Source organism: Chrysemys picta, chromosome 1 (assembly GCF_011386835.1).
Source record: "Chrysemys picta bellii isolate R12L10 chromosome 1, ASM1138683v2, whole genome shotgun sequence".
Taxonomy (NCBI): domain Eukaryota; kingdom Metazoa; phylum Chordata; order Testudines; family Emydidae; genus Chrysemys; species Chrysemys picta.
The window spans coordinates 107,214,069-107,228,989 of record NC_088791.1 but is presented as its reverse complement, the minus strand read 5'-3'; the positions used below and the strand labels follow the sequence as shown (position 1 = coordinate 107,228,989).

At 38.4% G+C, this 14,921-nt stretch overlaps 1 protein-coding gene across 4 annotated transcripts in view; it reads right to left on the bottom strand.

Annotated features, from left to right (window-relative positions):
- Nucleotides 1-3,567: 3,567 nt before the first annotated feature.
- SYT10 (synaptotagmin 10) overlaps nt 3,568-14,921 on the bottom strand; it is a 52,955-nt gene continuing 41,601 nt past the window's right edge. For 2 of the 4 annotated variants that reach the window (XM_065566091.1, XM_065566100.1), the window contains exons 4-7: nt 13,119-13,239; nt 11,736-11,907; nt 8,481-8,610; nt 3,568-6,914 (exon numbers count right to left, since the gene is read on the bottom strand). In XM_065566091.1, coding sequence (XP_065422163.1) covers nt 6,843-6,914; nt 8,481-8,610; nt 11,736-11,907; nt 13,119-13,239 — 495 coding nt within the window. In that variant the 3' untranslated portion in view covers nt 3,568-6,842. Of the gene's footprint in view, nt 7,470-8,480; nt 8,611-11,735; nt 11,908-13,118; nt 13,240-14,921 lie in introns of all 4 variants that reach the window. The other 2 variants (XM_065566108.1, XM_065566105.1) reach the window with 2 other exon arrangements.

Here is a 14,921-nt window from a genome sequence, read left to right as displayed (position 1 = left end):
TTGCTTTTCCTCACAGCCCTCTATTAAACATCCCAACAACCATCTCAACATACAATATTCACAAATTATTATGTATTATTCAAAAGCAGCTCTACTGCTGTCATAGCAGCTGTCCAACCTCCTGCCGATTAAACCTTTATAGCACACCATCATGAAACAGCAGAGGTTCTTTAAGTGTTAATTACTGAACAATGCCTAGCTCCTTTGTTAAATCAATTAATTTGTATTTTTATTTATTAATTCTATTTATTGTCTTATAAATTATCAGTAAACAAGACCTTCAATGAAGCTTACCCAGATGGTGATTTCATCAGATTTTACAAATGTCGGACTCGATTCTGCCGGGAGCTGAGCACTCTGCCTCGATCCAGCAAAGCACTAAAACTCATGCTTAATGTTCACAGTGCGAGTACTCCCATTGGTGGTGTGGTATAAAGTCTTAATTGACAAGAGCAGCTGTGATGCTGTTTTAAACTTCTGATGTCTGGTGACCGCCTCGGTCCAATCAAGCCTAGAAGATTGAGCCCTGTGCAACATAAGGCTTGGTCTGTATTTGAATGGAAGGTAGTAGGTAGGTGTTCTCTAAGTCAGTAATGAAAAAGTGTCCCAGCAACAGCATGCAATGTTGTTGGAGGTGCTGTTTATCAGGCAAGACATAAAACCAAGGCCCTGAGCACTTACTGTCTTTAAGAACCTTGTAGCACTTTTCACAAGATAGGAGGTATTAGTTCCATTTCCCCCTTTGGTATGTAAATCCCTCATGTAGTTTCAGTTGGATAGATTATTGTCTTGGATTTCCAGCCCTTATTTTCCTGTGTGTTGCTGAACAGCTGCCAACTTCCAATCCAGAAATGAGAGAAGGCATTTCTGTATATAAGAATTAAGTTCATTTTATATAGTGCTTTGGGATGAAATGTACTATATTAATGTAAGGTATCATTTGTCATGAACATGACAAAAGACAGTTCAGCATCTCACTTCATTTCTATATTTGCTGCTCCTGTTTCCCCCCTGTCCAACCTTTCTAGGCTCCCTCTTTATCTCTGCCTCAATAGTGCATTCAGGCCCATCAAGAAGAATGACTGCACAGCATGAATACCACAAAGATTACCTGCTCTAAAGAAGCATTTTGTTCCACCGACTTTGCAGTTGTACCAAACAGTTGTGCACTTCTTATTATGATCTCATCCTGGTCATTATCCTATGTTTTCAATAGCTCTGTATTCCATCATGTTTGACAGTTTTACAATTTTCTGAAAGTTGAGTGCTTAGATTAGATTTTTGAATGATCCTCATAAGCCAACTGGAAGTGAGTTTGTGAACAAAAGGTCAAAACTGGGTCTTGTTTCATATAAGAGGAATGAGGAGCCAAGAACATTTTCTCTCTAAAATATTCCACAGCATCCCTGCCATAGAAAATATTCTACCCATCACTGGCTTATTTGACTGACTTTAAATCATCTCCGGTCCAAAAGCTGCCTCATAATCTACTTAGCAATGCACATTTAGGTCATAATTTATGCCAATAGAATTTTCAAGCACATTCATTTGAATGCACAAAAAATGTGTACTTTGAGTCAGGGACTCTCTCTTCCTAAGTGTTTGTTCAGCATCTAGCACCAATGGAAGCCTATTTCTCATTGGATTTCTGAATCCTATTGCATTGTAAATGCTAAATAATCATTACATATATATTGTGTGTGTACTAGTGTATTTTCAAACGTAGATTTTTGCATGCTCAGATAAATGCTTTCTCAAATTTTGCTGGCATATTTATTGAACTCCTTTGAAAATGTAGCTATTTAAACACTAAAATAGTCCTGTTACATATGTAATGCTGCTATGGCTTCCCACATGGCAAGTTACTGTAGACCAAGCCATGCTCTGGGACTTTCAGTGCACTGTAGCAGCATCTACATGGGATATTACTCCATGGCAAACTGTAGAGTAACACCCTAGTTTGTTGGGCAGTAATTTGCCACGTAGATAAGTCCCTAGTGAGTGTTAATATAATTTCTCAAATTCTCCAACATTTATGCTCTTAAAAATGATTTAAAACGTTTATGTGTAAAGTATAAATCTACCAATGAAACTTATGCAGCATCATAGACCTTTTATATCCCATAAACCATCTAGGTACATATTTTGTTAATGGGTTAAAAAAGGATAAATCATGTAAAAGCTGGGAATTAGATCATCATCACCCTAGAAAGTGATAGTCATGGCTTCCAAATAGGTAAAATAAAAGCCACCAGAAAATAAATGAAAGTACAAAAGTAAGAGTAAAGGATGACTGGGTAAGGGTTCTCTGGAAACTGAACAAATTGCTAAGCCTTATGGGTAGAAGTGGTTAGGAATTTTTTTTTCCCCGAGGAAAACTTTGATGAAAATTAAAATTGCTTATTTTCATTGAAATGTTACTTCTGAATCTTTTGGTTTTAAACTGAACAATTTGGGGGTTGGTCACTGAAAACCAAAAGTATTTCAAGTTTTTGGATTTTTTTTTTAATGAAAACCAGATAAGAATATAAAAATGGCCATAGTGGGTCCGACCAATGGTCCATCTAGCCCAGCATCATGTCTTGCGACAATGGCTGGTGCCAGATTTTTCAGAGGGAATGAACAAAACAGGGCAATTCATTGGGTGATGAACCTCCTGTTGCCAGTCCTAGCTTCTAGCAGCCAGATGTTTAGTGGCATCCAGAGCATAATTTTCAACAAACATGGACATTTTTCTGAAAAAAATTCCATTTAGTCAAAAAAGCCATTTTGATGGGAAATGTGTGACCTGATGTACTTATGGGTTACTGCAGTCCCTGCTCTGCCACTCAATCTAGCAAAATAGCTCAGTGGTTTGAGCATTGGCCTGCTAAACCCAGGGTTGTGAGTCCAATCCTTGAGGGGGCCATTTAGGGATCTGGGACAAAATCAGTACTTGGTCCTGCTAGGGAAGGCAGGGGACTGGACTCGATGACCTTTCAGGGTCCCTTCCAGTTCCTATGAGATAGGTATATCTCCATATATTAACATCTAGCAGCACAGAGACAGTGCATTTCCCTCTCCGGCTGCCCACTGGAAGGGAAGGAAGCGAGAGTAATGCTGCTTCCTGAACCTCTGATGATCATGATACACTGGAGAAAGGTCAGAGGCTTTCTATGGCAGCTTCCTGAAGAAGGAAAATAATGGGTGTAGCCATCCTGCACCTATTGAGAAGGAGCGAGAAGGGCTTTCACAGATTCTAAGACCAGAAATCTTCTTGAGGCAGTGCAGAGGAAAGTAAGCGTCAGGTCACTACTGCTTGAATACAAACCTGGTAGAGAAAAGGTTGTCAGAAAAAAGTGGCTAGGTGTTGGGATGATGGAAGGGAAGAGACAAATCAGTGGAGTTTCGCAGATCTACAGTCCTGTGAACTGCATCATCCCAGCTTCAATGACTATTTGTGAACATCTGCTTATGTTTGTTTGCAGCCCCACTAGAAACCCAAACCTATCCTGGTTTTCAAGTCCCACTCAAACTTTTTGCATAGACCTACTGACAGCTTCATCATTGTTCAAACTGTGTTTTACGTTTTTTTTTTAACTTATTAGTATGGTGGGAAAACACTTCATTATTTACCCAAGAGACCGGAGTGGCTCATGGGAGAAATTTGCATTTGGGCTTTTCCATTTTAAAGTGTATTATTGTTAGTATATATAAGAGCTGAACAACTTTTTTGGAGCCACTTAATCCATCATGTAAATACAGTACATCGGTGGAGTTTGCTGTTCTAAAAGCATTAAAAATTCTGTAGTACAAAAAAAATTCTTATGACAAATAATTACTGTGCCCAGCCAATTCAACGTAAATTCAGGCTTTTAGAAATATGAGTTTTTCAAATTGCCAGATGTTATTGGAATATATTTTACAAACACAACTTGCTAAATTTGATTTTGTTTAAATCAAAATAATATTTATGACGTTTTGAATATGCAAATATAGGCAATCAAAACATTTCTTCAATTTTTTTGCACCTTGTCTACAAATTAAGCACAATTATGTTTCTTAAAAGCTGGAAGGAAAAGTTATTTATTCATTCACTGAAACTTTCTTTGCTAAGTTTTCACTCTGGGTGAACTTTTATGACCGAGGTGTATACTTCTAAACATGATGGTCTTCAGAAAAAATGGTATAGTCTAAGGCTCCAAATCCTGCAAGAAGCTACACACATGCATAACTTGTGAGAACTCCCCTTGAAAAGAATGAAATTGCTCACATGGTAAATGAAGCACAGGCTTAACTTTGCAGGATCAATACTCAAGGGATCAATGAAAAAATAAATCGCTTTACATTACTTAAATACATCACTGATAAGGGCACGATATGAGAAACCATCTATAATCTACAGCTAGACTTTTTTTGAAAGTTGGATGCCTAAATTTAAGCATTTCAATTCATATGTAGGCACCAATTAAGCAGCCTGTTTATTCAGAGGGGCAGAGCACCCACAAATCAAGTTTGGAAACACAAGCCATTATTAATAATTTTCTGAACCAAAAAAAAAAAAAAAAAAAGAGGGCACAAACTGGATTATTATTCCTTTGGTTTTGGATAATAATTTAAATCCAAGAAAGTGATCATTTAAATATCTTGCCACTTATAATAAAACATACATGATATTAATAGAAAATGATGAAACAGTTATAAACAAGATGTTGTTCATTACTGAACACTAGTGCTACATTTGATTGTGAACTTGTTAGCTTTTTTTGGATATTAGATGCAAAAAAGTGCAAAGAATATTCAGTCAACTGTTACAGTACCACATTACAAAATAGTAACTTTTAGGGCACAAACCCCCATTTCCTATAATACTTTATATTAAGATAAATGTATACTCAAAATAGTTTTTGAATCTCCAGATATATAAGTATGTCTCTATATCAGCCTTGCAAAACTATCACGAAAATTTACAAGCCCAGGCACAAAATCTCATGATGATGATGGTGATGAAAACCAAATTACAGTTTACTCCCCTGTTTAAAAAATTTACTCGCCCAGGGCAAGTGGATGAGTAAAAATTTGCAAGGCTGTATGTATATATATTTATTTATTAAAATACAATCTTGAGGGTTAAAATACCATGGGACAAGAGGACCAAATCTCTAGAAGGAAACAGTTTCTATAGGATTCAGCAAATATGACTTTCAAAGAATTTTTTCAAACATTGGTCCCTTTTTTTTGTTTTTGTTTTCAGTAATATATAAAGAAGGCCTGTGTGTTTATGTATGTAGTTATTTTATGCTTCATTTTACTAGAATGTCAAGACTAGCTTTCTGTGGTTTTTCTGGAGGAAATGATAGACATCTCAGTCAGAGCATGTTTACTGGGAGCTATCACATCTTAATTAAAAAGCTGGAGGTGATGGATTTTTATAAATAAATCATTTATCCAAAATGTTAGTCACTGAAATAAAATAGGTATTAACAAAGCCAACCAAACCCAAAAGATTTTTTTAAGTCTGAGTAAAAATCCCCTCCTCTCAATTTTCATTCTCTTGACTCCTGTCATGTCAGAATTTGGTAGTTCTCCCATCATTACAGAGTTTTTCTGCATAAACAGGACATACATTTCTAATTTTCAAATGTTTTTGGATTGTTTTTAAACTAAAACCTTTCTGGCTTTCTTTATATGTCAAAAAGAAGCAAGCAAACAAACAAACAAAAAAAAGGGAACACCCCTAATTAATTTTCCTATTGCAGCTCACCTTTAAAAGCCCAGGGCCCAATCCTGCAGCCTTTTCTCTGTCTGTACTTAGTACAAATTCTCTCACTGAGCTAAACTGGAGTTTTATTGAGACTTGGATCAATACTGCAAAGTAACGTGCTAGTATTTAATCAGTTTTTTAACCAACTAGCTTTAACTGATGCTCATTTTGTATTTTCTTTCCTTGAATATTCTTGAGTTTACTAGCAGGAATGTTCTATGAAGTAGTAACATTTAAGTTTTTACCTCACTATATTGACAGAAGGCAAATTTCAAATTCATAATCACAAGTATTGTCACTGGAAGCCTGATTCTAAGAAAAACACTCATCCAGTCATATTGAATTCATAGGAACAGAACAGAACCAATCCCATGCGAACAAGGCATCCAGTCAAAATAGCTTGGATATCAAATACTGCATAGTTGTCTCCATAATGTCAGTAGGATTGTTGTAAGGGTTCAACTGCATGCATTCATTTGCAGGATATGGTCCATAGGACCTGAACTAAAACCAAATGAATTCAATAGGATCCTTTCCATTGACTTCAGTGGGCTCTGGTGCAGGCCTACAGTGAGCAAAGTAACATTCAAGACAATCATAGAGAAATTGGACATTATGTTGTTAGAATTATCTTTTTCTAGTACATCAAAAGCTGTAAAGGTTTTCTTTAATGGTCATATACGATTTAGTGCAAAATTTATAATTTAGAGGCAAGTTACAAAGTAAGTGCTGTATATGACAATTTTGCTACCTTAAAAGGAATAGCATCATAAGCTCCATTTGTTTTCAAGTGCTAGTATATATGTATTTTTTTCTCTGATTTCCTTCCATCTGCAAAGAAATAGGTTGTATCAAAACAATACTTTATGACAGAGAGAAAAATGAATATCTTTGCATAAGGAAGGAGTATTTTGGCTCAAGTGAAATTCATTCTTAAGAAATTATTATAAACTGTAATATAAGACTTAGAACAGGAAGAAAATCTATTTTAATACAAAAATATGGATACAGTTCATCTGAGGAAGCCAAACCTTCTGTTAATGTAGGTGTGATGGACATGGAGCTTGGACACTGGATGTGATGAATCCATTCTTGTGCCCTAGGGTGTAGGTGGTGGTTTTGGTGATGAACAAGACCCCTGGCTATCAAAACTGGTTGCCTGGCCAGGTAACTGAAAGAAAAGTTTTAGTTTTACAATCATCATCAGATCTCTCCACTCATCATGGTTATTTCTGAGGATGAGAGAGTCACAAGGACCCTCTCCAAAAGAAGGAGCTGAATTGTACCCCCAAATGAAAAGGACATTTTTAGAAAATGAAAACTTAATCTGAAGTAATTTTTATGCCTCAGGACACACCCTCCTGGAGAATTAACCATGGTAAGGAAACTTTTTTGGGGGGGACCCCATAAGGACTCTCCCTGAATCATTCCATTTGGGTGTGGTTTGCTTCACCATCTACTGAGCTGCAGTTCTGTTTCCAAACCGTGCATATGTGCTGGAGAATCCAGGAGGAGGCCAGGAACCTCTGTGCAGTGCCCTCTGAACTGTTCTGGCTCCAGCTTCCTCTCTCTCACACACTCCCTGAGAATGTAGCTCCAGTAGACACTCCCCAGCTGCCACAGCCCTGGACGCTTCTTTAAGGGTGGTTCCCCACAGTAGAGGGAGCCATGAAATAGTCAGTGCTGCCTCAGGTTGCATCAGCTCTCAACTGGTTTATCTGCAAGGCTTGATTGAAGAGAAGGGGTGAACAACATTTGTCCCCCTGACCCCAATCCTGGCCTGCTGCCTAATGAACCCAGCCTGCACCCTCCCAGCCCTAAAGCCATGACTCCAATGGGTGTTATGCATCCGGCAGGATGTGGTCCTAAGACTCTGAAGGGGATCTTCTCAATGTTCACAGTTACACACAGAATTTTCCCTGCATTAGGATTAGAGGGTTCAAATAAATGACTGTTTTAGCATCTCTGTATGCGGCTACTAGTGTGTAGCCTCAACTCAGCCTACTTAATGGAGAAATCTAAACTCAATATTTTAGTTACACAACTCTCTTTAATGCTTATCATTTCAAATAAGGAAATGATTGGCCTTGAAATATTTACATTTACCACTCCCAAGTAATTTTAAGCAATCCTTGGTAATCTCAAAATAAACAATAGGTAACCGCTAAAAAGATTTGAAAGAACTTTATATCAAAACCTTGAGAGCAGAGCATGGCAACTTCTGAAGTGATACTTTCAGATCAAAAGTAAACCCCAAAATCAGAACCTCACTGATTAAAATAACAGCAAAAATCAATAAAAGCATTCGTTAGACATGAACTGAGTCATAGATTTCTTTTGACTGTCCGCTATTTAGAGAAAATTCAGTCCACCAACATAAGAAACTTCAGGTCCTATTGAAGTGGAGTGCAGGAAGGCTGAGGAAGTGAAATCCATCTCTGAAGCCCAGGGTCAATTTCTGACCCCTGGCCTGCCCAAAGTGGATCTCCTTACCAGCCTTTGCAGGGCAGTGCAAAGTGCTTTTCTGCAGTATGTAAGGTATGCGCAGGCATCCCTGCTTGGCCATTCAACCCTCTCTCCCCCACCACACACAACTCTTAGGCAAGATTTAAGTGGAGGATCTTCCACAAGGTCCCCACCTTAGTGATGTCATGATTCTCAGAGGCTCTTGGAAATGAGTTATTAAAAGTAGAGAGATGTAGCAAGAAGTTGGCTATAGAGATACTCTACTTCTTACCTCTACCAATGGATGCCAATGAGTAATAGGTTTACGGGGGTAAGCCAGCATTTCATTCCAGTGATCTCTTCCAAGTCCTTCAGCATCAAGTCCTGTCCTACACACCCCGATCACCTCATTGTGTCCTACTCTGAGGATTACAGAAGGGCAGAGAAAGCTTTTTTTAATGCAGATAGATTTATTAACATCTTTGAACCATAATGCAGTTGGATTGGTTTAGCGCAAAATGTTGAAGATGCCCAAAGTGTGCACATTATTGTTATTAATCATATATATTACAGGACGACTTAAAAATCCCAGTCAGGTTTGGGGCATCATTTTGTTAGGAGCTATAAAATCATCGATGAAGAAATTGGCCCTGCCCTGGAAAACTTACAATTAGAGTCCGGCAAATCTGTGGATATCCACTTTATATCTGCAGATATCTGCATCCGTGGATGCAGATGCGGATATCCATGGACCATGTTCGCAGATTGGATGCAGATACAAACTTGGTATCTGTGCAGGGTTCTACTTACAATCCAAAAGAACAGGCAAAGAGTTGGAGACAGGGATAACATACAAATTATTGACCATGGTTTTGAGTATGCGGTGTTGTGGCTGTAGGTCCCAGTATATTAGAGACAAGGTGGGTGAGGTAATATCTTTTATTGGATCAACTTCTGTTGGTGAGAGAGACAAGCTTTTGAGCTTACACAGAGCTCTGCTTCAGGTCTGGGAAACTTACTTATTGTCACAGCTAAATACAAGGTGGAACAGATTGTTTAGCACCAGTAGTTAACACACATTTCAAGGGACCATTGAAGGTGAAGTAGCCCATTAACACCCCTCCAATCACTGGGATAAAGAAAGGCGGGGTGGAAGGGGAAGCAAAGCAATTGGGGATGTTGTTAGTGGGTTATAGATTGTTGTAATAAACCATAAATCCTATGTCTCTGTTCAGTCCATGATTTTTAGTGATAGCAGAGTTATGAATTTAAGCTCCCAGACTCATCTTTTGAAAGTGTTGTGCATGTTTCCTTTGAGGATGAGGACTGAGACATTAGATATAGAGAGATCACTTTGTGAAAAGTGTTCACCCACAGGTGATAGAGTGTTTTTGTCTGTTATCATTTTCCTGCGTGAGTTCATTCAAGAGTGTAGTGATTGTCAGATTTCACCCACATAATTGTTATTGGGGCATTTAGTGCACTGGATGAGGTACACCACATGTTGTGATAGGCATGTGTAAGACCCCTGGATCTTGAAAGATATGTTGTGGGGGGTGTTGATCATTGTAGCACTGGAAATATGTCTGCGGGTTTTACATCTGTTGTTCTGGCAGGGTCTGGTGCCACTTTGAGTTGGTGTGTCCTGGTCTGCAGGGAGCTTGCTTGATAATGAGCTTGGAGAGGTTGGCAGGTTGTTTGATGGCCAGAAGTGGGGGGTTCAGGAAAGATTTCTTTCAGGATGGGATCCCTATGGCATATGGGTTGTAGTTGTTTTATGATACCCTGTATGGGGTCCAGTGAGGTGGTAGGTGACAACTAGGGTTGTGGAGTCAGAGGGTGGGGGTTATTTCTGCATGGAGCAGGTTCCTTCAGAGTATTTGGGTGGCCCATTCCAACTTCTCTGGTGGAGTGTCCTTGTTTGGTGAAGTGTGTTAAGGTGTGTCTCCCAAACTTTCTCCTTGGAGCATATTCTGTGGCATCTAAGTACCTGGCTGTAGCTAATAGATTTCTTGGTGTATTTGGGGTGGTTACCGGCTCTACGAAGCTGAGTGTGGTGATCCATGGATTTCTTGCATATAGTTGTCAGTAGGTTTTGAGTGTCACCGGTTAGTTAGTTACATGTTTTGCTGTTGTGTTTTAAATTGTGGGGAGAGGGATGATGAGTGGGAATTGGAGGAATCAGGGTTCATGCAGGACCCAAGAGTAGCTGGTGATCTTAAGGTATATTTTTATTCTTTAGTCTGTTATAATAATTAGAACCTCAGGTACAGAAACATAAAAGATAGATCTATGCTTCTTGTCAAGGCATTCAAGGGTGTAACCATGACAGGCAAAAATCTTAACACCAGCTAAATGCTTAATAGCTCTTACTCCAACATCGATCTATTGTGTGACCTTGACCGAGTCACTTCCTCACTCTTTCTTATTTCTTCCCTCTGTAAACAGGCGATGATACTCATCTTCCCCTTGACAAAGACTTTGAGATCGGCAAATGAAGAGTGCTATAAAGGACTGATGGTGTATAACTCACTGCACCATTCTCTCCCTAAGCCCTTCACAGCCACTGTCTTAAGGTGAGGTAGGAACTAAAGGATGGGGAAAATTCACCACAGGTTTTATAACATTGACTCAGTTTTTACTGCTGATTCTCCTGCCCCCATTCCCATCCCCCTATAATTCTGAATGTCTCTGGAGCTCATGAGTAATAGTAGGTGTGAGTGAAGTAGGCTCTGCTCAAGCACTGTTCTGTCAATCCATCTCTAATGTAACTTGCAACCCCCAGGCTATTTTAGCCATAGGGATAGAGTTGTCCCCTTTGTGCTAGGAAACTGTCTGGGAAAGGATGGGAGGAGATGGCTCTCTGCCCATATCAGAACTTAAGTGGGCGATGCGGTTGTGGGGTATTTCCCTCCTCTGTATGGAGACAGGAAGTAGGCAGGTCCAGGGTAATTGACCTGAAGTAATGAATCCCCTGGTTGAATTATCAGCAAGAATTTAACCAGTGTCTATAGAGCTAATAAAAAGAACAGGAGTACTTGTGGCACCTTAGAGACTAACAAATTTATTTGAGCATAAGCTTTCATGGACTACAGCCCACTTCTTCGGATGCAGATACAGACTAACACGGCTGCTACTCTGAAACCTATAGAGCTAACTTTTCCCCTACTGCTTGAGCTAAAGGAATAACTCCATTTGCTGGAAGTTTTACAGTCTTACAAACCCCTTACACGGTGTAGCCACAGGGTCGGGGGGTGAGGGGGAGATGGGGACGGGATGGACAAAAACTCACACTGTTAATGCGGGTTACATTTATGAGACAATTTTCAGTCATGTTTAATTTTCTTCTTACCATCATTAATGACACTGATAAACGGAAGTAAACGCTGAAAGCCATGGTAGCTTTGAATCCTCCAGATTCAAAAGTGTTATTTTAGTGACATTGAATTTACTTAAAACACCAGGCAGTTAAAATAATAAATCAATTGCAATAGTGAGGTAACCACTTGCTGAAGATTAATATTTTCAGGGAACAAATTACACTTACCGATCGTAGTCCATCACAGCAATGGAGAGGCTGACCTGGTCCACATTCTCTGGAGGGATATCGAAGATGATAGCCTCATTATAAACTGGGTTAAGTGTGTTTTTCTTTGTAGTTGTTTTCCGCTTTTTTAGCCTTCGACCCTCACACATCAATGAGACTTTGACATATGGATCTGAGTAACAAGAAGTCATTTTCACACACTGGTCTCAATGCAGTTGAAATGTAAAGCAAAAGAGCAGCAAATTCTTAGCAGGCTAACATTCATGAAAACCTAAGTTGTATAGGTATTAGTGACATAAGCAACCAGAGCTGTCTCTTCTGCAATTTCAATTTCCTGTCTACTCAAAAGAATGGTGCAAGCAAACAAAATAGATTCACCCACCCCCACATCACACACAGCCAGTAGCTCTAATTTAGACCTCTCCACCTTAGCTAGTTCTCTTGAAGTTTTCATGTAATAAACATATTCGTTACAAAATAAAAGGAGGAGATTTTCAAAAGTGCAAAGGGCAGTTAGGTACCTAATTCCAGTTGAAAGTCAATGGGAGTTGTGTGCCTTTGAAAATCTCTCCCTGCATTTTTAATGTTTCATTTTCTTTTAATTATCTTCTGCTATTATTTTAAGAGGATAGAGTAATCCCCATTGTCCTACCCCTCCAGAAAACAAAGCAAAACTTAATTAAAAACAAACAAACAAGCCCCAAAACTTTGTAGGTGAATATCAAAGTACAATTTAATGTCAACTAAATCAAAACTTTCCACTGGATGTAGAGATTTTTAATGTGCCACTAAAGGAGTGTCTTTTGAAGAGCAGTTCCATTCTGTAAAGTGTCTTTGGTACAACAAGACTGTGGATTTACATGTTTGTCTCGCACTGCTTTCTGTATCAAGTTTAAGTTTAAAAACTTAAAAACCAACTTTAAAAACAAAACAAAACAACCAACAGTCCTGCAAACTCAGCCTGAACTCTAACAGCTAACCAGTGTTTTATCTCACTCAGCTTCAAAATAATCAATGTTGGGGAGGCCAAATTATGCCCTCTCTTACACCTGCATAATCCCATTGTCTTCAGTGAATGCCCTCAATGGCTATTGCTTTCAATGGCTTTGCACAGAATTGTTTGGAACTTTTAAACAATTTGGTTGATCGTGCAAAAGATGAAACAGAATCCTCATTTCACTTTTTCTGACCCATATTGTCTCTACACAACTAATAAAAAGAAAAAGCAGGAAAAAAAACAACCCATATTTTTTCACAAAACTGAGCAGATATGACTCAGCATATTCAAAATACACATATTTGTTGAGTAAGAAGTTGTCATTTTAATATAGCCACTTTTCAGACCAGAACTCCACGCTGTTAAATGAAAAGAAGCATACCTACCTGAAGCGCCAGTTACATCCATGGCTTTGAGATTTCTACATTTGATTACTGTTAATGTCATTCGTCCGGCAGTAGGTAAATAGCAAAGGGAAAACATGATTTCACCCAAATCTATGCTTTCCTGAAAAGGAAAAATATGGTTAGAATGTTGTACATTATGCAAATAGTTCAAACAATCCAAAACTGTAGAAACATTCAAAAAATGAGATTATAAATAAACTTTTCAAAAATTTTTTTGAAGTATAAAAAAATCATTAGAAATGGAAGAATATTTTGATGACCGGCTTTTGAGTTGCAGATTGAGGACTTTAGTTTAGGAACAACCTCAGAACTCTCATGTTCCAGGCTGGTGGGACCAGAGCCTTGTTGCATTCAGAGTGAGGGACATGTAGGATCCTTGCATGCCATGGCTCCTTAGAAGTCATGGAGAGATACTAATGTCAGCTCCGGAAGGGACTCCGTGTTCTACCCTCCCAGCCAGGCAGTAAGGTGGTGAGGTATCAGCCTAATGTATATTCACATAAATTTAAGCCCATTCCACAAATGTATGAAAAATTTGTGTGGATGTGAAAAATTTGCCTCATTTTGTGAGCATTTAGAGAGGTCATTATACTTGTAAAAGTTATCAACATGAAGCTCTTTACCATTTCCTTCTTCTGTGTTCTATTGGTCAGATAGAAGGAAGGAAAGAGCAAAGTAGCATTCCCTACACTACCTCATTCCTTCCTGGGTGCAACATAACCTTTAGGAAGGTGATATACCAAACTGGGAAAGTCCAAATAAAATTTCTTCCTCTGGAACTTACTCATCATATTACATAGAGATATTATTTACATACAGGAGAGAGACACTGGCCAGAGATGGAACAAGGAAATAACGTGGCCCTGTTGTATAAATATTAAGCTTGAAAATTGAAGGATAAAAAAGTGATATGAATTATGGACCCTTTCTCCCACCCATGTGTACAGTAATTTCCTTACAAACTAAATATATTTGATAGCAGATATGGTAGATAGTGTTCAGGTATCTTTCTTCAGTGAAATCAACAAACAAAAACCAACAAACACACACTTTTTAAACCTTAAAAACACAAAAATAAAGTTGTATAGTAAGAACTAAAGGCTCAATCCAATACTAACTGAAGACAACAGAGGTCTTTCCATTGACTTCAAAGAGTTTTGGCTCAAGCATCAATACCTGTAGTTATATATGTATTGAGAAATTAATACATTTGCAGTTGGCTGATAAGTATATCTTGTTACTGGGCCATTTATGGTAAAACAGTTATGGTACGTGGAGGAGAATGGAAATATTTTACCATAATATGCCAGATTAATAATGCCTGTGTAGAAGGTGATACAGTATGTTGCTGATAATTATGGGCCAGATTGGGACTCTTCATTCACGTTGGTGACAGTTACTCTCATGAGTAGTTTAATTGACCTCAATAGGATTTAAGTGCATGACTAAATTTAAATATATGCTTAAGTACAGTCTTTTGCAAAGGTAACCACATGCTTCATTGCTTTTCTGAATCAGGGCCTCTAGCTGTAGCTCTAAATTTGAGAATGTAGGTTTCAGAATAGCTTTAAATTCTTTCTTGTACCATTAATAAATACAAAGAACTGATTGCCCATGCTGTAAAGTCATGTGTGCAAAAAAGCCAAAAATAGCAGATAACTTAAACTTTGGATGGTACCTGCCAGTGAGTCCCAGTGATAATTCAACCTGGTGACTCAGACTTTCTGAGCACCATAGACATAGTGACAATCTTGGAAGCTTATTTAGATTGAATTTTGTGCA